The 26,054-nt window shown below is 46.2% G+C and overlaps 1 protein-coding gene across 2 annotated transcripts in view; it reads right to left on the reverse strand.

The window, feature by feature from the left end:
- Positions 1 to 23,746, reverse strand: part of akt1s1 (AKT1 substrate 1 (proline-rich)) — a 32,709-nt gene extending 8,963 nt beyond the window's left edge. The window contains exons 1-2 of one of the 2 annotated variants that reach the window (XM_080184381.1): positions 23,610 to 23,746; positions 8,532 to 9,020 (exon numbers count right to left, since the gene is read on the reverse strand). In XM_080184381.1, the coding sequence (XP_080040507.1) occupies positions 8,532 to 9,003 (472 nt within the window). In that variant the 5' untranslated portion in view covers positions 9,004 to 9,020; positions 23,610 to 23,746. Of the gene's footprint in view, positions 1 to 8,531; positions 9,021 to 9,952; positions 10,085 to 23,609 lie in introns of those variants that run through there. The other variant, XM_080184382.1, reaches the window with a different exon arrangement.
- Between the last annotated feature and the right edge of the window lie 2,308 nt (positions 23,747 to 26,054).

Here is a 26,054-nt window from a genome sequence, read left to right on the forward strand (position 1 = left end):
GGACAGAGAATTAGCAAATGTAGTCAAATCATATAAACCTGTGATGTGGCACATTGGGATAGGAAGAATGAGGCTATAGATTCCTTGTGAAGCAAGATTGTAAATGGGGTAGCACGCCAGAGGGATATGCAAGTACAGATACACAAATCACCAAAAAGTGGTGATATAGATCAATACAGCCATAAGACAAGCAAACTGTTTATTTCTAGAGTGACAGAATTGAAAAGCAGAGTTGTTTATGTTAGTCACAGAATGGGTACAACATAGAGGCCCATCATTCAGCCCATCATGTACATACTAGCTCTCCAAAAGAGCCATTTACCTAGTGCCACTCTCCACTCCCATCCATTGACTCTATCTACACTTCCTGCTGCCTCGGGAAAGCAGCCAGCACAGTTAAGGACTGCACTCATCCCCGACATTCTCTCTTACACCTTCTTCCATTGGGAAAAAGATACAAAAGTTTGAGGTCACGTACCAACCGACTCAAGAACAGCTCCTTCCCTGCTGCTGTCAGACTTTTGAATAGATCTACCTGGAACTAAGTTGACCTTTCTCTACGCCCTAGCTATGACTGTAACACTACATTCTGCACTTTCTCCTTTCCTTCTCTATGAATGGTATGCTTTGCATAGCACGCAAAAGAACAATAGTTTTCACTGTATGTTAATACATGTGACAATAATAAATCAAACCACTTTATCCCCACACATTCAATTCCCTTTTAAATGCCTCAATCAAACTTGCTGCCACCACACCCTTTGCCAGATTTCAGATCCCATCCATTTGCTGTGTGGGAAACTTCCTCCTCACATCTCCATGCTTCTTTTGCCCATGACCGTAAATCTGTGCCCTCTTTCTTAATTCCCCTGCCCCCATGATTTTGGATACCTTTTTATCAAATCTCCCCTCTCCAATCTAGTAACACAAGGGGCTGCGCAGTGGTTAGCACTGCTGCCTCACTGCACCAGGGACCTAGTTCGATTCCTGGCCTCGGGTCACTGTCTATGTGGAGCCTGCACATTCTTCCCCCCGTACCTGCATGGGTTTCTTCCGGATGTTCCAATTTACTCCCATAGTCCAAACAAATGCTGGTTAGGTGCACTGGCCGTGCTAAATTTTCCGTCAGTGTTACCCAAACAGGTGGAGTGTGGCAACTAGGGGATTTTCACAGTAACTTCATTTCAGCGTTAATGTAAGCCTGCTCGTGACACTAATAACGAAACTTTATACATGAAACTCCTGGAAACAATTTTTTGAGAATCTTCTCTGCACTCTGTCTTCACATCTTTCCTAAAGTATAGCACCCACAGCTGAACACACATCAACTGCAGCCACAAGTTGTATAAACTCTGTTCTTCTGCAAAGATGTTAAACCCGTAAAGATGATTACCCGTATTGCAAATTCCAATGGCCCTTATCAGAAGGATTATCAAATAAAATTTCACAAAGCCACCCACATGATGAGACATTAACGTCAATGTCTTCGTTAGAGACATTGATTGCAAGGAGTTTTTTTCAAAAAAAGGGAAGAGAGAAGCAGAGAGGTTTAGTGAGTGAATCTAAGCACCCTAGTCCAAAAAAAAGCAAGTTTAGCTGAGGCATTGAAAAGGGAACTGAAGAATCATAGAATCCCTACAGTGCAGAAGGAGACCATTCAGCCCATTGAGTCTGCACTGACCACAATCCCACCCAAGCTCTATTCCCATAGCACTACTTATTTATCTTACTAACCCCCCTGACACTAAGGGGCAATTTAGCATAGCCAATCAACCTAACCTACACATCTTTGGACTGTGGGAGGAAACCGGAGCAAACCACGCAGACACGGAGAGAACATGCAAACGCCACACAGACAGTGACCCGAGCTGGGAATTGAATCCAGGTCCCTGGCACTATGAGGCAGCATTGCTAACCACTGTAGCACCGTGCTGAATGTGCAGGGATAAAGTGATTTGATTTATTATTGTCACATGTATTAGGGGGCAGCACAGTGGTTAGTACTGCTGCCTCACAGTGCCAGGCACCCAGATTCAGTTCTGGCCTCAGATCACTGTCTGTGTGGTGTTTGCAGGTTCTCCCTGTGACTGTGTGGGTTTCCACCGGGTGCTCTGGTTTCTCCCACAGTCCAAAGATGTGTGGGTTAGGTGGATTGGCTGTGCTAAATTGCCCATTAGTGTCAGGAGTTAGAAGGGTAAGTATGCGGGGTTACGTGAATGCGGCTTGGATGGGAGTGTGACCAGTGCAGACCTGATGAACTGAACAGCTTTCTTCTGCAACGTAGGCATTCTATAATTCTTAGTGTTGAGTCGGTCGAAGGTTTGGCTGCCAACAGTGGCACAATGCAAATCAGGAATGCACTGGATGGTTTAAATTATAAGGAGAGGCTGGGACTTTTCCCCGGACCACATGAGGCTTAGGGATAATCTTACAGAGATCTATGAAATAACGAAGGGCAGAGATCATCTATATAGTCAACATCTTATTCCAAAGGTAAGGGGGTCTAAAACTAGAGGGCATAGATTTAAGGTGTGAGGGGAGAGATACAAAAAGATCCAGAGGGGCAATTTTTTCACTCAGTAGTGAATGTCTGGAACAAGCTGCCAAAGGTAGTAGCAAAGCTGGGTTCAATTTTGTCACTCAGTGTGGTGAGTGTCTGGAACAGAGGCAGATACAATTTTGTCTTTTAAAAAGTATTTAGACAGTTAAAGACAAGGCAGAAGGCTTGTTTCCATGCTGTAAACCTCTATGCCAAGTCAGGCAGAATTGGAGGAGCACAGGTGTACTAGAGTGTTGTAGGGCTATAGGAGATTACACGTTGTGGTAGGAAGTGAAGGTTTGGTGTGGAGATCTGAAAATGTTCAACATGAAAGCATCGTTGGAACAAAAGTCAACGAAAGGATGTGGGACAGGAACTTGAATCAGGTTGGGAGAACAGCAGTGGATTTCTGCATAGAGAAACAGGTACTAGAGTGCTCTCCAGGAGGGAGAACGGCATGCAGGCAAGGTTTATTGTAAACTCAAAAAGGATGTTTGCAATCACAGGTTACCCATACAGTGTCACATACAGAGGCAATCATTTAGTGTGACTAAACTTACACTCACTTGCTGTTGAAATCTCCTCTCTGGAGAGATTGTGTTTTTCCAATGTCAACACAAATAACAGTCCAGCAGATAAGCTAGAGAACTAAAAGTCCCCGGCAAGTTAGTGCAGGCTTGAGGTCTATTCCTGTAGGACTACACAGAGGCAGACTATCAACTTCTGTCCAGATGTGCAAGTCTAGCTGGATTCTCAACACCGTTCCATAAACTCATATCTCTAATTATTGCACAGTACCTCACATTGGATGCTTAAGGATTTGTTCTTTCAAAAATCCAGTGCTAGATATTCAGAAACCCTTCGAGTTCAAGGTTGAGGTCCCAAACTTAGCCAGTTAGACATCTACAATGAGTAGCTTGAAGCTGGAGGCATAAACCTAATGCAGTGGCTACCTGATTCTCTCCATCTCTGCAGTGTCATCTGTGGCTCAGAGATAACTTTCTCCCAAAACACAAGGCTGACATTCCAGTGCAGGACCAAGGAGTGCTGCACTGTTGGGGAAATGTTACCTTTTGAATTACACCAAGGCTCTCAAGTGCCCTGTTTCCACGAGAAGCTGCAAGGGAAGTTGTCCCTATTGCCCTGGCCATTATTTCTTCGTGTGGCGATGCTGGTGTTGGACTGGGGTAAACACAGTAAGTCTCACAACACCAGGTTAAAATCCAACAGGTTTATTTGGTAGCAAAGTCACTAGCTTTCGGAGCGCTTGTTGCCCCTTCATCAAGTGAGTGAACCTGGTGTTGAGAAACTTCTTACTGCATTATTTCTTCCCCAACCATCATCACTAAAATAGATCAAAGCAAAATATTGTGGATGCTGGAGTGTGAAGCAAAAAAAATCTGGTGCAATCTGCACCTCCGTTCAGCCATTTGCACATTGATTATTTAAATGGACATCTTTTAGCCCCTTTTCAGCCTTCTGTATCTTCGTTTACATTGGCACAGTGGTTAGCACTGCTGCCTCACAGCGCCAGGGACCTGGGTTTAATTCCCAGCTTGGGTCACTGTCTGTGTGCAGCGTGCACATTCTCCCTGGGTTTGTGTGGGTTTCCGCCGGGTGCTCTGGTTTCCTCCCACACTCCAAAGATGCGCAGGTTAGGTGGTTTGGCCATGCAAAATTGACTCTTAGTGTGGGGGCAGGGACTGACTAGGGTAAATGAGTGGGATCATGGGTGGTACAGACTCGATGGGTTGAAAGATCTCCTTCTGCACTGTAGGGATTCTATGATTTCCTTTGTCCCCTTCCACCGTCCCTGTTCCACCACTCATAGGCTGTGAAATTCTCCCTCCGTGTATCCAAACAGGTGCTTACATGTGGTGTGGTGTGGTGGCATTGTGGTTAGCACCGCTACCTCACAGCACCAGGGACCCAGGTTCGGGTCACTATGGAGTTTGCACATTCTCCCGGTGTCTGTGTGGGTTTCCTCCAGGTACTCCTGTTTCCTCCCACAGTCAAAGATGTGTGGGTTAGGTTGACTGGCTACGCTAAATTGACCCTAGGGCTCAGGTGGGATTGTGGACAGTGCAGATTCAGCTGTGAAGAAGGGTCATCGAGACTCAAAATGTTGGCTCTATTCTCTTCCCACTAAAACAGATCATTTGTCCTTGCTGGGTGTTGGAGCTTGCTGTGTGAAAATTGACTGCTGTTTTTCATAGGTTACAACAAAGAACGTACTTCAGTAAGAATTAATTAGCTGTAAGCATTGTGGAATGTCACAAGGTTGAGAAAGATGCCTTCTTAACGCAAATTGTTGCTATAATCCAGACGTAATATAGAGTGAGCTCTGGGTCAAAACCGGGTTAAATACTCAGCCTCCAACCAACAGTTGTCACCGCCGAGGGTCAGCTCTTTTAACTACATGCCAAACTTAATAAAAAGGATCCACGCTGTACAAGTTCCTCCTAGATTGACTTACAATGTATATCAAGTAGGAGACCTAGTGGGGAAAGACTGGAGATTAATCAGGAGGTGATTAAAGATAATTTATTAATGTCACAAGTAAGGCTTACATTAACACTGCAACGAAGTTACTGTGAAATTCCGAGTTGCCACGCTCTGGCGCCTGCTTGAGTCAATATACCTAACCAACATGTCTTTCAGACTTGGGGAGGAAACCAGAGCTCCCGGATGAAACCCACGCAGGCACAGGGAGAACTTGCAAACTCCACACAGATAGTGACCCCAAACTGGGAACTGAAAGTGGGGACCCTGGCGCTATGAGACAGCAGTGTTAACCACTGTGCCACCGGGACATATTCTTAACCTGAAAGACTGATTCTTGGGACATAATCCTAAAGGGAGCGGGGTGGCGGCAGAGGTCATGTTATGTTTAACCAGAGTGCCTATTTGTAAATCTGACCCAGTTGTGCCAGTCTAATGGAATGCAAGCTGAGGCAGCCTGTTCCTGATTAGGAGCTCTCCTCTGTCTTATGAAAGATGATCCCCGTGTTATGCAGCTTACATCATGTCTCACACCGGTGAGATCCAATTCACTATGGACTGGGATTCAGCCAATTTGTGGCAAGACTGGAAATAAAGTGGACAGACTGGCTCCGTGGATGGTGTTACAGTGCTGACACTCGTGTTCTTTCGCACATGCACGCATTCAAACAGCATGACACCATTTCCCTTCTTTTGAAGCGGGGGAGGTGAGGTTAGAGGGGTTAGTTTCTGAATAGGAAGTCAAACGGAATCCCAATTTACACACTAATCAACAGGATTTAAGTAAGGGATCGTCCACTCTTAAGTGCCACCTCAAAAAAGACCCCAAAAGGGGCTGTGGAAGCTCAGTCACAGAGCATGTTTAAAGCAGAGATTGATAGATTCCTGACTAATAGCGTAAGAGGGTTATAGGGCTAGTGGGTGTTAAAGGCATTGAAATGCCCAACCAGCTACGATCATATTAAAACGGTAGAGCAGGCTCGACTGGCTAAATGACCTACTGCCGTTCCGATGTTGCTAAAAAGAAAAACAAAGTTGAGATGGCCAAACAGCAAGTTAAAAAAGAGCCTGCAAAGGATACGAGGAAAGAGATGGCAAGGAGGAGCAAAGGGATTGTGCTGCCAAACAGCCAGTTCAGAATGATGGGCCAAATGACCTCTTTCTGTCCTGATTTAAGTTTTAAAGCTTAGTTATTAGTGTCACAAGTCGGCTTACATTAACACTGCAATGAAGTTACTGTGAAAGTCCCCTAATTGTCACAAACTGGCACCCGTTCGGGTACACCGAGATAGAATTTAGCATGGCCAATGCATCTAACCAGCACGTCTGTGGAGGGACTGTAGGAGGAAACCGGAGCACCTGGAGGAAACCCACGCAGACATGGGGAGGACGTGCAAACTCCACACAGATAGTGACCCAACTGGGAATTGAACCCAGGTCTCTGGCGGCAAGAGTTAGCAGTGCTAACCACTACAAAAGCACAGCAGGACTGCTGATTCGAAAGCCAGGTGATTCACACTTCACCAGTGACATGAGGAAAAACCATTCAGCCCATCTTAATGGCATTATCCAGAAAGATCTGACATTCCGTTTCCAATGGTTTCTAGAAATGATTCCCGAGTTTTAACCTTTAAACCTCATTCCATATAAAATCTAGAAGCAGGTGGAGGCCATTCAGCCCTTCGAGCATGCTCCACTATTCGTTTTAATCATGGCTGATCATCGAATTCAATATCCTGATCCCCTCTTTCCCCCCCGCCATCCCTTTAGCCCCAAGAGTTGTATCTAATTTCTGTCTGAAATCACACCAATGCCCCATATCGACATCTTGCTGTGGAAAATATTGCTTTCCAATGTCATTGGCTAAATGCAGCTTTTATTACATTGTACAGAGCACCACAGGGGTCACTCTGTCTGGGTGTCACAGTGGTTAGCACTGCTGCCTCACAGCACCAGGGACCCAGGTTTAATTCCTGGCTTGGGTTACTGTCTGTGTGGAGTTTGCACGTTCTCCCTGTGTCTACCTGAGTTTCCTTTGCGTGCTGCGTTTCCTCCCACAGTCCCAAAGACATGCTAGTTAGGGGCACTGGCTGTGCTAAATTCTCCCTTGGTGTACCCAAACAGGGGGTGGAGTGTGGCGACTAGGGAATTTTCACAGTAACTTCATTGTAGTGTTAACTTAAGACTAAAACTTTAATTTTTACTTTACCACGATTTAACACAACACTGCAGGGTAACTTGCCCCAAATTACTGCATACCTCTTGATGTGCCTGCACCCAGACAGAAAACTATTTGCATACAGGAGTAAAACAGCCAAAGGTGCTGGACAGGGGCAGATTAAACAAAATTTGATAGAGACACGATGAGCTCAGTAGGATAGATGGCAAAAAAACTTGGCCATTAATGTAGATTTTAAAGAATATCATTGAGGGAAAGGTTGGAGGGGGGTGTGGGGGGATTGGAAAAGAGACACTTTAAACTTAAACCTTTAGCTTCAACCCTATCACCTTCTCTAGCTCCACAATTCAGATCTCTGCTGATTCCAGCTTCTATTTTAAGTTTACTTATTATCAAATGTTGGCTTACAATGAAGTTATGAAAACCCAGAGTTGCCACACTCCGGCACCTGTTTGGGTTACAGTGGAGGGAGAATTTAGCATGGCCAATGCATCAACCCAGCACGTCTTTCGGACTGTGGGAGGAAACCAGAGCACCCAGTTAGCACACTGCTGTGGATCCTGTGTACGGCTTGTTTCAATTAAGCAAAGATATTTCTGCCGACGTAATTGGCTTTAAAAGCTTTGCATTTAAATGCAACCCAACCGCATTTTAAAACTCAGCAGGCATGCTAGAAAATTTGACTGTATTCTTTGAAATTACCATGCAAGCAGAGACAGGCCTTTACATAAGGCAAGGCAAACTTTTCATAAACAACATCTGCAAGGTGTTTTGATAGTCAGAGATGGCACGTACCAAAGAAATTCAATAACATGGATAAGAATTAACTTATATTGTTGTCACAGCTCTACGTTTTGAGTTCTTTGACCAGCACAGGACTGGCCGGTATCTCTTTTTCATTTTCTGGAATGTTTTAATTCTGCTCAATAAAAGCAATTCAAGTACCAGTGCTGTCTCCGTCTATTCTGAGGAATGAATGGACCCTGCACATACCGAGACTTTCACTGCTGTGCCACTGTCAGGTGCACCTTCAATGGTCTCAGCCTCAAGCTCTGCAATCTCTCTCTCTCTGCTGCCCAATGCCAACCCTCCTCCCCCATAAGTCACTACGATCAACATCTGTCATGTGGCTCAGTGTCAAATTTTGTTTGATAAGACTGCAAAGTGTCTCACTATGTTAAAAAGGTGCTATACAAATGCAAGCTGCTGTCACTCTTATTTCTGGGCCCCAAAGGTTCACCACTGCTGAAAGTGGAAATTAGGGGTGACTACACAGTGCTAAACATCAACAGCACTCTCCCCTCTCTTTACCTGAAGGATCGGTTAAGCTACATCTGTCCACTTCTCTCTCCGTTTCAGATGCTGTCCTCTCATCAGCTTCTGACACTCCTGGGCCACATTCTGACATGGGCTCCGCTTCCACTGGACTCCGATCAGCAGCTGTGAAGCCACCCTTGCCGTAGATGGACGGGTAGCTCTTGGAGAAGGCATCCTGAGGAGCCACCGCCTCCTGCTCTGCGGTTTTCCCGCTGCTGTGCACTGGGATCACGCTGCTGGCGTAGGCTGAAGTTTTGTGGAAAACCGCAATGTCGTCCAGGTAGTGCTTGGTGGCGTCTGAGAGGGCCCCGGTCCCGTGGACCGCGTAGACGAGGTTGGACTGCAGCTTGGGCCGGTAGGCTGAGAGGAGGACAACGTCGTTGCCCGTCTGCTTGCGATACTTCTCCACGGCACAGATGAGAGAATCCCAGCTCTCTCGGTGGTTATCAACCATGTCAGTCATCATCCTGCACGTGTAGCTGCCTGTGGGGTAGGGAATTGGAGGACAAGACAGTTAGCACACATCAATATCGTCAAAGAATGGTTACAGCACAGGCAGAGCCGCTCGGCCACTTGTGTCTATTTTAGAGAAAAAAGTTGCGGCAGGCCAACTTCTTATGATTAGTCCAATTCAGGATCCACATTTTAAAGAAGGATGAGGCCATCAAGAGTATAGAAACACAGAGGGACCTAGGTGTGCAAGTCCACAAATCCTTGAAGGTGGCAGCACAGGTGGAGAAGGTGGTGAAGAAGGCATATGGCATGCTTGCCTTTATAGGACAGGGTATAGAGTATAAAAAGCTGGAGTCTGATGTTGCAGCTGTATAGAACGCTGGTTAGGCCACAGTCGCCACACTCTCGGGTACACTGAGGGAGAATTTAGCCATAGCACTTGACCAACATGTCTTTCAAACTGTGGGAGGAAACCGGAGCACCCGGAGGAAACACTCAGACACGGACAGAACATGCAGGCTCCACAGAGACTGACCCAAACCAGGAATCAAACCTGGGTCCCTGGCACTGTAAGGTAGCAGTGCTAACCAAAGTGCCACCCCACAATACACAAACAAAAACAGAAAATGCTGGAAAAATTCAGCAGGTCTGGCTGCATCTGCAGAGAGAGAAAATAGAGAGTCAACAGGTGAGAGCTAGGAGAGATGGGCAGTTCATGAGACAGGTGAAGCCTTAGTGGCAGGAACGGTGCAGTGGTATCTCAGGGTGACGACTTTTCAACAGGTCAGGGACAAATCAGAGATCTTTTCACACAGTGGAACAGGTTACCTTCAGGTTAACATCATACAAGTTGTGAGCTGCGAGCTAAATGATTAAATTCAACACTAGTGCCACTTAAAAATAGCAAACATATGCACACGGCAAGTGGGACATGCAGGCTTCTTCAACAAAAGATTACTTACACAAGCGTGGGAACAAACTTATAGTCAGCCAGTGGGATCGAGTTCGAGCAGGCCAGAGGGATCAGACGCAGCAATTCGAAGGCTGAGGGAGATTTAGGCGTTCCTTACTTTTCACAAACAATCTTTAACAAACTGGAGTGAAGGAAAAGACAACGTTCCAGTTCCACGGCACCGTTCGCCAATGTCCCAAAGCACTTTGCAGCCCCTCAAGTACTTGAATTGCTGCCGCTTTTCACAAACTCAAACAGCAGCAATGTGATAATGACCTGATAGGCTGGCTTTCACACGATGGAAGTTGCAAGATAAGAATTGGTCAGGACTCTTGGGGAGAACACTCCTCAGAATAACACGGTAGCCCTTGTGTTGTGCCTGAGGGGGCAGGTAGTGTGTCTGTTTAAAGTCTCATCAAAAACCAACCCCCCCTCTCCCCCCCAGTGCTGCAGTGTTCATCTGCATTTTGTACAGATGTCTTGAAACTTGAACCCACAAACCTTTGATTTATTATTGAAACATGTATTAGTATATAGTGAAAAGTATTGTTTCTTGCGCATTATACAGCCAAAGCATAGAGAAGGAGAGAGTGCAGAACGTAGTGTTACAGTCATAGCTAAGATGTAGAGAAAGGCCAACTTAATGCGAGGTAGGCCCATTCAAAAGTCTGATGGCAGCAGGGAAGAAGCTGCTCTTAAGCCGGTTGATAAGCGACCTCAGACTTTAGTATCTTTTTCTTGATGGAAGAAGGTGGAAGAGAGAATGTTCTGATTCAAGAGACAACAGTACAACCCACAAGTAGCACAAGAATGCTCCTATTCTCCTGACCAATCATCAACTGTTTTACGTGCCCCTCTATCTAATATACCAGTGCCCACCCTTTAAGGAGCACTACAGCACTCTTCAAATATAGAAAATAGAAGAGGAATAGGCCATTCAGCCCTTCAAGAACGCTCCTAGATTAATTATGATTATGCCCCATCCCCCTCATATACTCATTGATCCCTTTTGCCCCAAGATCAGTGTGCTCTGGCCTCTACTTTCTGTGTTAATGAATTCCCCAGATCCACTACTCTCTGGGTGAAGAACTTTTTCCTCATCTCAGTCCTTAAAGGTGTATCCCTTATCCTAAGACAGTGACCACTAGATACCTCCACCTTCGGAACATCCCTCCTGCATCTGCCCAGTCCATTTGGGTGGCACTGTGGCAGAGTGGTTAGCACTTCTGCCTCACAGCGCTAAGGATGTGGGTCTGATTACCAGTTTGCGTCACCGTCTGTGTGGAGTTTGCATGTTCTCACCATGTCTGCATGGGATTCCTCCGGGTGCTCTGGCTTCCATTGACCCGAACAGGCACCCGAGTGTGGCGACTGAGGGTATTTCAGTGTAATTCGTTGCAGTGTTAATGTAAGCTTTACTGGTGACTAATGAATAAACTTTACTTCTTTCCTATAAAATTTTAACAGGTTTCTAGCATTCCCCCCCCACCTCATTCTCAACTCCAATCAATACAATCCTAACCCACACTCTCTCCTCATACATCAGTCCCACCATCCCAGGAATCAGTCTGGTAAACTTTCTGCACTCCCTCCACAGCAAGAACATCCTTCCTCAGATAGGATGTGGAGATGCCAGTGTTGGACTGGGGTGGACATGATGAGAGGTCACATGACACCAGGTTATAGTCCAACAGGTTTATATGAAATCACGAGCTTTCAGGGTGCTGCACCTTTGCCAGGTGAAGTAGAGTAAGATGGGCAGGCACAGAATATACAGGGAGTGACAATAGCCCGACACTAACAGGTAATCGAGACTGTCAAAGGATAACACAGACAGTGTAGGCAACTGAATAACAATATTCAGTGTAGGCCAGCCTTCACTGCACTACACCAATACTTCCTTACCTTTGTATTCTATTCCTTTAGCTATAAATGCCAACATTCCACTCGCTTTATTACCTGCTGCTAATTTTCTGTGACTAATGAATGAGGACACCCAGATCTTTCTGCACTGGGACATCCCGAAGTCTCTCCCAATTTAGATAATGAGTCGCCTTCTCATTTTTCATGCATTATGTCACACTTATCCACATTAAACTCCATCTGCCACGTTTTGGCCCACTCTCCTAACCTATCTATATCCATCTGTAAAGTTCTTATTTTCTCATTGCGACTCACAGTCCCGCCTATTTTTGTCTCGAGTGCAAATTTGGCTATAGAGCCTTCTATCCCTGTAGCCAAGTCATTAATATAGATTGTAAATAGCTGGGGCCCCAAGGACATAGGGGGCATAGGTTTAAAGGAGATGTATGAGGCATTACACAGAATGGTGGGTACCTAGAATTCGTTGCCAGAGGTAGTACTGGAAGCAGATTTAGTCGTCACTTTCAAGGAGCGTCTTGACAAGTACATGAATAGGATGGGTATAGAGGGATATGGTCCCCAGAAGGGTAGGGGGTTTTAGTTAAATCTAGCAGCATGGTTGCTGCAGGCTTGGAGGGCCAAAGGGCTTGTTCCTGTGCTTTAATTTTCTTTCTTCTTTGACCAAACCCTGTGGCATCCCACTAGTTACTTCTTGCATTTATCCTGACTATGTCTTCTGTCCATCAGCCAGTCATCTACCCAAGCTAATAAATTACCCCTAATCCCAGCTCAGGATTGCTAACTCTGGTTGGAAGTACACTCTGGCTGAATGGTACAGCGGTTAGCACTGCTGCCTCAGAGCATCAAGGAGACAGGTTCGATTCCCGGCTTGGGCCACTGTCTGTGCGGATTCTGAATGTGCTCCCAGTGTCTGCTCCGGTTTCCTCCCACAGTCCAAAAGACATGGTGGTTAGGTGCATTTGCCATGCTAAATTCTCCCTCTGTGTACCTAAACAGGTGCTGGAGTGTGGCGACCAGGGGATTTTCACAGTAGTGTTAACGTAAACTTACTTGCGACACTTTAAACTCGGAAGCAAACCTCCTGCCTTCCAATGCTGATCAAATATGAAAACAAGTGCAAGGGAGTGGGGAAGATAAAGAAACAACAGGACTTGGTTCAGTTGTGTCATCATCCAAGATTCAATTTCTCAGCAGATACAGATACGCACGAGGAACACTTAGATAAAGATACCAGACAGCTGTCAACACCAGAGCAAACACAAAAATTGCATTCTTGGCAGATGAGACAGAATAAAGCTCATGGACAAATCCCCAGAAAACAATGCCCTATTATGTCAATCAACTATTTAAACGCTCAGCAGAATACCACTCCAACATTTACATAGCACGTCTTTCATTTCCATATTAGATTTGCATTTATATTAGCATCATTGCAAAGTAAGACAAGCCAAAGGATTTAACTGCAGCATTATCAGACAAGATAATCAGTGTTTAGCACTGCTGCCTCACAGCATCAGGGACCCAGGTTCAATTTCCGGCTCAGGTCACCGTGCGTGTGGAGTCTGCTCATTCTCACTGTGTCTGCGTGGGTTTCCTCTGGGTGCTCCGGTTTCCTCCCATACTCCAAAGATGGACAGCTTAGATGGATTGGTCATGCTAAATTCACAGAATCCCTACAGTGCAGAAGGAGGCCATTTGGCCCTTCGAGCCTGCAACAACACCACCAGGCCTTATCCCCCTAACCCCCCATATTTACCCTGCTGATGTCAAGTGTCAACTTAGTAACTGTGCCACTGTGCTTTCCAAATTGCCCTTTGGGGTCAGGGGATTAGCAGGCTAAGTTCAAATAACATAAGAACATAAGAAATAGGAGCAGTAGGCCATCTAGCCCCTCGAGCCTGCCCCGCCATTCAACAAGATCATGGCTGATCTGTCGTGGCTCAGTTCCACATTCCCGCCCTCTCCCCATAACCCTTAATCCCCTCTCTTATCAAAAACCCATCAACCCACGTCTTAAAAATATTTAGCGAGGCAGCCTCCACCACTTCAACGGGCAGAGAATTCCAGAGATTCACCACCCTTTGAGTGAAGAAGTTCTTCCTCAACTCCGTTCTAAACCGTCCCCCCTTTATCTTGAGGCTGTGCCCCCTAGTCCTACTGTCCTTTCTGAGCGGGAAGAGTCTCTCCACCTCTATCCTATCCATCCCATTCATCATCTTATATGACTCAATGAGATCTCCCCTCATTCTTCTAAACTCTAACGAGTACAAGCCTAGTTTATTCAGCCTCTCCTCATAGCTCAACCCCTTCAACTCCAGCATCAGCCTAGTAAACCTCCTCTGCACTCCCTCCAAGGCCAAAATATCCTTGCGTAAGTATGGCGCCCAAAACTGCACAATGCTGGTTAGGTGAATCGGCAATGCTAAATTCTCCCTTGGTACATCCAAACAGGCACCAGAGTGTGGCGACAAGAGGATTTTCACAGTAACTTCACTGCAGTGTTAATGTAAACCGACTTGTGACATGAATAAATAAATTTTAAACACATGGTGTTATGGGGATGGGGCCTGAGTGGGATTGTTGTTGGTGCAGGCTCAGTGGGCCGAATGGCCTCCTCCTGCACTGTAGGGATTCTTTGAGATCAGACTTTTAACACCAAGCCACAAAGGAAATATCAGCGCAGGAACCAAAAACTCGATCAAGGTGTTGAGGAGGAGTAGGAGAGGCAGAGAACTTCAGGGAGGGAATTCCAGAACTTCAGGCTCCAGTAACTGAGAGCATGGCCACCAATGGCGAGTTGAAGTGGGTGGATGCACATTGCAGGAGGTTACGAAGACAGGACATGGAGGGGTGTGAATAGGAGGACGGGCACTGTAAAGCTGCAGACAGCCCAATCATAAACTGTTTTGGATTGTGTATCCTCCCCCCCACCCCCCTCCACCAACCTAGCAGACTGAAGCCAAGAGGGATTGAGGAAGGGACTTCCTGGAGATATAAGGTGCCAATGGTTAACTCGCCCACAGTGGGTGAGATAAAGGAAGTGGTTGATTTATTATTGTCACATGTATTGGGGTGAAGTGAAAAGTATTGCTTTTTGCGCGCTATACATACATAGCATACCGTTCATACAGAAGGAAAGGAGAGTGTAGAATGTAGTGTTACAGTCATAGCTAGGATGTAGAGAAAAATCAACTTAATGCAAGGTAGGTCCATTTAGGGATCTGATGGCAGCAGGGAAGAAGTTGGACTTGAGTCAGTTGGTACATGACCTCAAAATTTGTATCTTTTACCCCAACGGAAGAAGGTGGAAGAGTGCATGTCTAGGGTACGCGGGGACCTAAATTATTCTGGCTGCTTTGCCAAGGCAGCAGGAAGTGTAGACACACTCAATGGGTGGGAGGCTGGTTCACAATCTGATCAATCCTGAACTAGTTTACAGCATTCCCCACTCCTGTTGACATGTCAGCTGTGGTTCAGTTGGTCTTGCCTCTGAGTCAACAGGGTACGGGTTCAAGCCCCATGCAGTGGAGGGTGTGCTGCATTTTCAAAGCTGCTGTTTTTCCAGCTGTCTCAGTTAAACAAGAAAACAAAATCCCACGGCCACTGTTTCAAAGAAGGCTGTATTGTCCCAGGATCTCTGGCCAATATTTATCCCTTATTCCAAAAAAAATCTAGTATTTATTTTTGTGTGGGATCTTGCTGTATACAACTGGCCAATACACTCCCTTACACTGCAATCTTCAACAAAAGATCAAAGATATAGGTCGAGAGGCAGTAGATTTAAAACTGACATAAGGAGGAACTACTTCTCGTAGAGGGTAGTGAATTGTGGAATTCATTGCCCCATAGCGCAGGAGACTGAATCATTGAATGGTATCAAGGAGGAGGTAGATACGTTTCTAATAAAAAAATGGATGAGAGAATATAAGGGACAGGTGGGGAGGTGGATTTGGGACCAGGGAGAGATCAGCCATGATCTAATTAAATGGCGGAGCAGGCTCGAAGGGCTGAATTTGCCGACTTCTGTTCCTATATCACAAGTGGCTACACTCCAAAATAGCACCTTATTGGCAGTGAAACATATTGCGACATCAAAAGGCCATGCCCATCTTTTTAGTCAACATGTCAAATATCCCTCTCATATTCCAACCCACCCTTTGCTAGCTCCCCACTGGTGATCATGCCTAACCTCCAAAACTTTCTGCCCAAATAGTTTCACATATCAAGCAAGCTTTCTGGTTACTTTTCATAAATTCTCCTTAATTCCCAAGTTTATAATCAATCCCAAACTTGAATATACCCAATGGCCCAATTTTATGGGATGGCATGCTGGCACAGCAGCAGTATGGTGGCACTATGGCATCACAGTGCCAGGGACCCAGGTTCAATTCTGGTCTTGGGTCACTGTCCGTGTGGAATTTGTATGATCTCCCTGTGTCCGTCTGGGTTTCCTCCAGGCGCTCCAGTTTCCTCCCACAATCCAAATACGTGAGGTTTAGGTGGATTGGCCATGCTAAATTGCCCCTTAGTGTCACAGGGACTAGCAGGGTAAGTGTGTGGAGTTACGGGAATAGGGGCTGGGTGGGATTGTGGTTGGTGCAGACTCAATGGGCTGAATGGCCTCCTTTTGCACTGATTCTATGACTGACTATCCACAGCTCTGAGTTAAGAATTCTGTCAAGTGCCTCCTAACTGGAAGCTGAAGTGGGATTAGAGCTTTGTACAGTGTTACAGCACGGACCAGGCCATTTGGCCCATCTTGGTCTCTCATCATAGTTTATGTTTTGTACAGGCCCCTCCAGCCTCAGATCAAGTAACCCCATCAGTATCAGTACACGAACATTCAAATATTACACAACCCACCATGCTCCTGTTAATTATATGAACTGTCCAATTACCCACACTTTTCGCAAAGCCCTCACACAATATCAGGCATCAGCCTGTGCTTCCTATCCCATTAGCTGGTCCCAAATGTTATACCACCCACAGGTTGGTTTCATAGCACAGGGCATTATATTTATGTGGAGGAAGGCCACTTCTTCAGAAAAGCATATTGCTTGTACCACACTGTCCTTTTGGAACCAATATAGAACTCCTATAGTGCAAAACCTGCACTGGAATCAATTCCACCCAGGCCCTATCCCCTAAACCCCACGTATTTACCCTGCAAATCACCTGACACCAACTGGCATGGCCGATCCACCTAACCCACACATCTTTGGAATGTGGGAGGAAAGCGGAGCACCCAGAGGTAACCCAGTGGTTAGCACTCTTGCCTCACAGCACCACGGACCCAGGTTCGACTCCCAGCGTGGGTCAGTGTGTGTGGATTCTGCACATTCTCCCCATATCTGCACAAGTTTTCTCCGGGTGCTCCGGTTTCCTCCTACAAAAGACGTGCTGGTTAGGTGCATTGGCCGTGCTAAATTCTCCTTCAGCGTACCCCAACAGGCGCCAGAGTGTGGCGACTAGGAGATTTTCACAGCAACTTCATTGCAGTGTTACATGATCTGGGGCTAGAGGGCCCTGTGCAAAACACAAACTATGACGAGAGACCCAAAGTGGGCCAAATGGCCTGGTCTGTGCTGTAATACTGAGTGTATAAAGCTCTAATCCCACTTCAGCTTCCAGTTAGGAGACACTTGACAATTCTCAACTCAGCTGTGAATAGAATCCCTACAGTGCAGGAGTATTAATTTAGGCCTACTTGTGATATTAATAAATAAATTTTAAAAATGTGCAAACTCCACACAGTCAGTGACCCACGGTTGGAATTGAACCCTGATCCCTGGTGCTGAGGCAGCAGTGCTAACCAATGTGCCACCGTGCCACTTAAACATCCAAAAATAATCAACACAATACCAGCAGCAAGGTAAAATGGCAGCGCGGTTTGTTCACCAGAGGTGGGGCAAGGAGGGAGAAAGTCAAAAGGACTACTTAGAAAACAAAGATACCTCTCAAAAGACGATGAAGCATTCATCATCCAGCCACAATTCTGAAGTAATTATTGGGTGTTTTTTTTTGATAAAAAAAATCTACATAACCACCATAATATACTGCCATAATAGGGCATAATACACTGCCAAATAACATGTCAAACAAAGCTGTATTCATACATGCTAAACCTTGGCTCATTGGGTGGCCAGTTACAGACCCCTAGTCAGAGGCAGCAATCTTGGTTAGCACTCCCTGAGCAGTACAGAGCGAGTGGAGTGCTGCACTGTTGACGATGCCATTTTTCAGACAAATGTTAAACCAAGCCTGTCCTTGCCATTTGATGCAAAGCATCCTATAAAGTTGACAGGAAAGAGAATTCACCCTAGTATTCTGGTCATTATTTATCATTCAACCAACATTGCTAAAACCTGATCATTGCTGTTTCTGGGAGCACGGCTAGCCCACTGCCTACATCCTTGGCACAGTGGTTAGCACTGCTGCCTCACGATGCCAGGGATCCAGGTTCAATTCCAGCCTTGGGTCACTGTCTGTGCAAAGTCTGCACATTCTCCCCGTGTCTGCGTGGGTTTCCTCCAGGTGCTCCGGCTCCCTTCCACAGTCCAAAGACACGCAGGTTAGGTGGATTGGCCATGCTAAATTGCCCTTTAGTGCAGGTATGGTGGATTAGAAGTTACGAGAATCCAGCCGGTTGGGGTGCGGGCCTGGGTAAGATGCTGAGTTGATGCTGAAGATGGCCAGTCTGCACTATTGGGATTATATGATTACACTTTAAAAGTGCTTCATTGACTACAAAGATGCCCTGAAAAGGCTCTACAAAAATGCAAGTTGGTGACAGGGTGGTGAAGGAGGCATTCAGCATGCTTGCTGTCACTGGTCAGAATACTGAACACAGGAGTTGGGACGTCTTGTTGAAGGTGCATAAGGCATTGGTAAGGCCACCCTTGGAATATTGCGAATAATCCGCTCACCCTATTATAGAAAGGATATTATTAAACTAGAAAGAGTGCAGAAAATATTTACTAGGATGCTACTGGGACTTGATGGTTTGAGTTATAAGGTGAGGCTGGATAGACTGGAACCTTTTATTCCCTGGAGCGCAGGAGGCTTAGGGCTGATCTTATCAATGCCTATAAAATAATGAGAAGTGCAGATCAGCTAGATAGTCAATATTTTTTCCCAAAGGTAGGGGAGTTTAAAACTAGAGGGCATAGGTTTAAGGTAAGAGGGTGGAGGCTGTCTAGAATAAGCTGCCAGAGGCAGTAGTAGAGGCAGGTATAATTGTCTTTTAAAAAGCATTTAGACAGGCAATTGGGACTAGCTTGGTGGCAAAATCTGGGTGGCATGGACAAGTTGGGCCAAAGGGCCTGTTTCCATGACTCTCTTCTAACTTACGAAAGCTTTGGCGGTTTTAGACTCAAGGACAACTTTGCTACTTTAGGACAAGATGAGCCTCATGAGCAGATAGACAGGGCCTCAGTTTAATAAAGACAGCACCCACAGTGAAATACTGCCTTAGGGCTGCACTGAAACAGACACTGATCATGTGCTCAATCTGAGAGTGGAAGCCAATCATGGCTCATGAAGGAGTCATCTGGACTCGAAACTTTAACTGTTTCTCTTTCCAGAGATGCTGCCAGAGTTAATCCAGTACATTCTGCTTTTATTATCACAGCTTATGACTCAGGGTGGCACAGTGGTTAGCACTGCTGCCTCAGCGCCAGGGACCTGGGTTCGATTCCTGGCTTGGGTCACTGTCTGTATGGAGTCTGCACAAAATTGCGTGGAGGGTGTGGAGAGTCTACAGAAAGATCTAGATAGGCTGGGCGAATGGGCCAGGAACTGGCAAATGGAATTTAATGTTGGCAAGTGCGAGGTGGTCCACTTTGGTAGGAATAATGGTAGGAAGGATTATTACTTACGTGGAGAAAAACTGCAGCAAGCGACGGTGCAGAGGGACCTCGGGGTCCTTGTGCACGAGTCGCAAAAACCCAGCTTGCAGGTGCAGCAGGTGGTCAGGAAGGCGAATGGGATGCTGGCCTTCATAGTGAGGGGGATTGAATATAAAAGTAGGGAGGTCTTGCTGTGGCTATATAAGGCATTGGTGAGGCCGCAGCTGGAGTACTGTGTGCAGTTTTGGGCGCCGTACTTACGCAAGGATATTTTGGCCTTGGAGGGAGTGCAGAGGAGGTTTACTAGGCTGATGTTGGAGTTGAGGGGGTTGAGCTATGAGGAGAGGCTGAATAAACTAGGATTGTACTCGTTAGCGTTTAGAAGAATGAGGGGAGATCTCATTGAGACATATAAGATGATGAATGGGATGGATAGGATAGAGGTGGAGAGACTCTTCCCGCTCAGAAAGGACAGTAGGACTAGGGGGCACAGCCTCAAGATAAAGGGGGGATGGTTTAGAACGGAGTTGAGGAAGAACTTCTTCACTCAAAGGGTGGTGAATCTCTGGAATTCTCTGCCCGTTGAAGTGGTGGAGGCTACCTCGCTAAACATTTTTAAGACGCGGGTTGATGGGTTTTTGATAAGAGAGGGGATTAAGGGTTATGGGGAGAGGGCGGGAATGTGGAACTGAGACACGACAGATCAGCCATGATCTTATTGAATGGCGCGGCAGGCTCGAAGGCCTACTCCTGCTCCTATTTCTTATGTTCTTATGTTCTTTCCTTCTACACTCCCAAAAATGTGTGGGTTAGGTGGATTGGCCATGCTAAATTGCCCCTTAGTGTCAGGAGGACGAGCTAGGGTAAATATATGGGGTTACAGAGATAGGGGCTGGGTGGGATTGTGGTTGGTGCAGGCTTAATGGGCCAAATGGCCTCATCCTGCACTGTAGGGATCCTATGAAGTGATAAAGGTGAAAAATACTTGCATTGGGTAGCAGCTTTCCAGACATCCAGAAGCATTTTACAGCCAATGAAACATGTTTGAATTAGGGAAGCAGGAGCCAGTTTACACACAGGAAACTCCCACAAACACTAGTGTTGTAAATTAGAATCCCTGGAGTGCAGAAGGAGGCCATTTGGCCCAACAAGTCTGCAGTAACTCTCCGAAAGAACATCACACCCAAGCTTCCCGACCCCCCGCCAACCCCTGTAACCCTGCACATATACCTGGGCTAATCCCCCTAACTTGCACATCATTGGACACTAAAGCAATTTAGCGTGGCCAATCCACCTAACCTGTTCATCTTTTGGAGTGTGGGAGGAAACTGGAGCACCCGGAGGAAACCCACATAGACACTGGAAAAATGTGCAAACTCCACACACACAGTCACCCAAGCCAGGAATCGTCCCTGGCACTGTGAGGTAGCAGCGCTAAACACTGTGCCATTCATATCAATTTGATAATTTTGTGACTTTGAGGGATAAATAGTGACCAGAAGATTGACCAAAAGACTTATTAGGATGCTACCAGGACTTGATGGTTTGAGTTATAAGGATAGACTGGGGCTTTTTCCCCCGGAGCGTAGGAGGCTTAGGGATGATCTTATAGAAGTCTATAAAATAATGAGGGGCATAGATCAGCTAGATAGTCAATATCTTTTCCCAAAGGTAGGGGGCATAGGTTTAAGGTGAGCGGGGAGAGATACAAAAGTGTCCATAGGGGCAATTTTTTCACAGATTGGCAAGTATCTGGAACAAGCTGCCTGCGGCAGTAGTAGAGGCAGGTACAATTTTGTCTTTTAGAAAGCATTTAGACACTTACATGGGTAAGATGGGCAAGAGAGATATGGGCCAAATGTGGGCAATTGGGACTAAAGAACAAAGAAACTTAAAGCACAGGAACAGATCCTTCGGCCCTCCAAGCTTGCACCAACCATGCTGCCCGACTTAACTAAAACCCTCTACCCTTTTGGGGACCATATCCCTCTATTCCCATCCTATTCATGTACTTGTCAAGACGCCCCTTAAAAGTCACTACGTATCTGCTTCCACTACCTTCCCCTAGGTTAGGCGTTTAAAAAAAAAGGCTGAAGGGCCTGCTTCCATGCTGCAAACCTCTATGACTCTATTATTCTATGAGAAACAACATTGATAACTTACCCGTCGTTGTTCAAAACTGTCTAATGGGACTTTTCACGTGGCAGAGCACACGGAATTTTGGTTTAACAGCTTGGTAACAGTAAGAAGTCTCACAACACCAGGTTAAAGTCCAACAGGTTTATTTGGCATTACTTTTTGGAGTCTCAGGCTCCTTCATTGTGGGGGGGGGGGGGTCTTTCGGATCAAACCAAGTAAACAAACTTAAATTACATTCGGACAAAGAAAAAGGGGGCAGCTCCCCAAAAGGAGGCGGAATGGCCCGAACAGAAACGAAAAGTACAAAGGAAACTTAAGTGACTGTGAACCCAGGTCCTAACTCACCTGATGAAGGAGCCCGAGAGTCTGAAAGCTAGTGCCAAATAAATCTGTTGGACTTTAACCTGGTGTTGAGAGACTTCTTACTGTGCTTACCCTAGTCCAACGCTGGCATCTCCACATCTTAACAGCTTAACACAGTGGTTACCACTGCTGCCTCACAGGGACCCAGGCTCAGCTCCCAGCTTGGTCACTGTCTGTGTGGAGTCTGCACACTCTCCCTGTGTCTGCGTGGGTTTCCTCCGGGTGCTCCGGTTTCCCCTCAGTCTGAGAGACATGCTGGTTTGATGCATTGGCCAAGCTAAATTTTCCCTCAGTGTACCCGAATAGGCGCCAGTGTGTGGCGATTCAGGGATTTTACTGGAACTTCATTGCAGTGTTAATGTAAGCCTACTAAATAACTTTAAACTTAATCTCATTTAAAAGACTGCACCTTTGATAGTTCAGCACTTCACAACACACTACCCCACTGAGCAAAGGCTTTGTATATATAAAAAAAATTGGAAAAACCATTAGAACTCCAAAAAGAGTCATCCAAACTCAAAATGTTGGATCTATTCTCTCCCCACAGATTCTATCAGAGCTGCTGAGATTTTGCAGCATTTTCTGTTTTTGTTAAATGCAAAATACTGTGTGGAATCAGAATCTGGCCACTGTGGGTGCAGTAGTGATTCTATACAGCACGCAAGAGATAATACTTTTCACTGTATCCCAACACACTAACAATAATCAATTCAATACTGCATGAACTGTATGTATAACATGCAAAAAAATGCCCGAACTATGACTGGAACACTATATTCTGCATCGTCTCCTCCTTCCCTACTCTATGAAGAATCTTATCTGTATAAGCGTGCAAGAAGCAATACTGTTCCCACTGTATCCCAATCCATGTGACAATAATAAATCAAAGCCAATACTGTTCCCACTGTATCCCAGTCCGTGTGACAATAATAAATCAAAGCCAATACTGTTCCCACTGTATCCCAATCCGTGTGACAATAATAAATCAAAGCCAATACTGTTCCCACTGTATCCCAATCCGTGTGACAATAATAAATCAAACCCAATACTTTTCACTGTATCCCAATCAATCAAACCCAATACTTTTCACTGTATCCCAATCCATGCGACAGTAACAAGTGAAATTAGATCCCCAGAATAGAAAGCACTTGGAGCAGGTAAATCGTTGCAGCAGCCTCAAGGTGCAACCCCTGGGGCAGAGAGTGGGGCAAAGGGAAAAACCTTTGAAAAGCCCCTCCATGGGAGGGGAAGAGAGGAGGGTCAGTAGAATAAGCTGTTGAGGCAGCTGAGAGTGGGGGAAGGGTCCCAACAAGGGACAACAGGTAGACAGTGGGGCAGGGCAATAACAGAATGAACAGCCAGCACTGACAGAAGGGGGTTTGGACTATATTAGACCCCAATTCAGACTCCCCTCTCCCCCCACTGACTGCTTACCTGTATCGCCTCACAGCCTCCCAAAGCCGCAGACGCACGACGTCGCCCGCTTATGTCATCACGCCATCGCAGTACGTCAGACGCTAATCTTATTTTTTTCAAATCCATTCTCCGCTTTCATTCCTTCTCCGCACGGACAGAGGCTCCAATTTTTTTATTCCCTGTCAGGAAAAACGAGAAAAGAAATCTTTTCCCAAAAAAAGGCCAATGTGCTCGACCTGTGCCCCGCACAAATATGGCGGCGCCCCGCAACAAGATGGCAGGTGTTTGTTTATCCCGTCTTGGAGGGACTTCAAGTGATTTTTTTTCGGGAAGAGGGAGAATGTCCCGAGTAAACTCCTTTATAACTCTGACCACACCAGACACATCGAGATATCATTTCTCCTTCCCCCACCACCTTGAGGTGTGATCAGAAGAGAGCCAGGAGTGGCTCAGGGAGAGACGTTACCCCGCAATAAGATGGCGACGCCCCGCACAAACATGCCGGGTATTTGTTTAAACCCCCCCACCCCCACAGATGACGGGCTTTAAATTTTATGTTTCGGTAGGAAAGCAGCCCCATTCAACGCTGGGACATTGTCGCTCCGAATATAGAAATATCCTTCCACTTCGCTCTCACCTGGACTAACTAGGAGAGGTCTTGGGAGGAGACTTTGCCCCGCACAAAGAGGGCGGTCACTTGTTTATCCCATCTTTGAGGATCCTTGTAAGTGATATTTCGGGGAGAGGGAACAGCGCCAGTCATTTTTTTATATTCTCTCCTGCCGCACACATCGAAATATTCTTGAATCTCCCCGACCTTGAGGTGTGACCCAGTGACCAGAAGAGAGCTGTCCAGAGAAACTTTGCCCCACAACAAGATGGCGACACCCCGCACAAAGATGGCGGCCATTTTCTCACCACCGCCCCTCCCCCCCCGTCACTACGGTCGAGGGGTTTTGAATTATTTTTAGGGGGCAAGATTCGCGTCAATAAACGCTTTTATACTCTCTCCTGCCACTCACGTCAAAAACATCCATTCTCCTCCCCAACCTTGAGGTGTGACCAAGTAATCAGCAGCGGAGGGGGGGGGAAATTTGCCCCGCAACAAGATGGCGGCTGTTTGTTTATCTCCAACGTTGAGGGGGGGGGTTAAAGAATTTTTAGCGGGTGAGATCCGCTTTTCTACCCTCTCCACCCACTCACATCAAAAACATCCATTCTCCTCCCTGACCTTGAGGTGTGACCGAGTGACGAGAAGAGAGTGGTCCAGAGAAACGTTGCCCCGCAATAAGATGGCGGTCGTTTGTTTACTCCCCTACCACCACCACCACTGTTGAGGGGTTTAAGAATTATTTTTAAGGGGTGAGATCCGCTGTTTCTACCCTCTCCTCCCACACACGTCGAGTTATCGCTTTTCTCCTCCCCGACCCTGAGGTGTGACCAAGTGATCAGAAGCGGAGAAGGGGGCTTTGCCCCGCAACGAGATGGCGGGCGGCCTTGGCAACGGGCCGAACTCGGGCTAAAGCTCGGCTTCGGGGGGGAGGGAAATAAAAAATCCTATTTAATCTGCAGCCAATTCACCGCGTTCAGAAAGAAGAAGAGGGGAAGAAAAGGATCAGGAGTCGTCCGGACAACAGAACCGAGCCGTTTATATTGAACACCACCCCCCACAAAGATGGCAGCCGGGGGCGGGGGGAGGGACATTTTAAGCTTTAAATAATTTATTTTGTTTTTAGTTATTGTTCATTTCACACCACAACCGAGCACGAGAAGAGCCCCCCCCCAAAAAAAGCTGCAAGAGACTCCATAAGTTTGATAAAATTTAGTTAAAAAAAACAGCATCCCACAGTTCTGGCCACAATCATTTATTAATTAACAGAGTCACACAAGATATCAGCCAACTAAAGCTAAAAGAATGACTCTAAACTTGGAACTTTACACACAAGTCCTGTTCCTGAAAGATGGAGAAGTGAAATCAGCTTAGATATTTAATTTTTTAAAAAACGACAACAGTTGGCACTTGTGTTGCTGCCAGTGGCATTCTGAACAATTCCCTTTTCCCTCCCCCACTAAAAGACAAAGTGGGCGAGTCAACCAGCAACCAATAATAAATCGGCACGGCGCGGAAATGATGCAAGGAGAATTGTTTTGAGGCCAGCAGAAGTAAAGGATGGGATCCTCTACAGAGAGTCACAAGGTAAATAACTCTTTCCTTATGTCCTGTAGTACAGTACAGTCCTACTGCACAGTATAGAATACAGTGTGGGGGAAGTATAGACATCAGAGAGTCAGGTAATAAATTATTCCTCCATACCCTGTAGCACAGAGACACTGGGATTAGTAGGCATCTGCACGGTTCAAGTGTGACTACCATCCCTATGTCTCTGTGAGCCACAGGGCGATGTAGGGAACTTTATGGGACTCTGAATGTGTACATATTTCCCAGCACTGTATTCCAGTGCC

This window comes from Carcharhinus amblyrhynchos, unplaced genomic scaffold (assembly GCF_965287045.1).
Source record: "Carcharhinus amblyrhynchos unplaced genomic scaffold, sCarAmb.v2.hapA scaffold_704, whole genome shotgun sequence".
NCBI classification, from domain to species: Eukaryota; Metazoa; Chordata; class Chondrichthyes; order Carcharhiniformes; family Carcharhinidae; genus Carcharhinus; species Carcharhinus amblyrhynchos.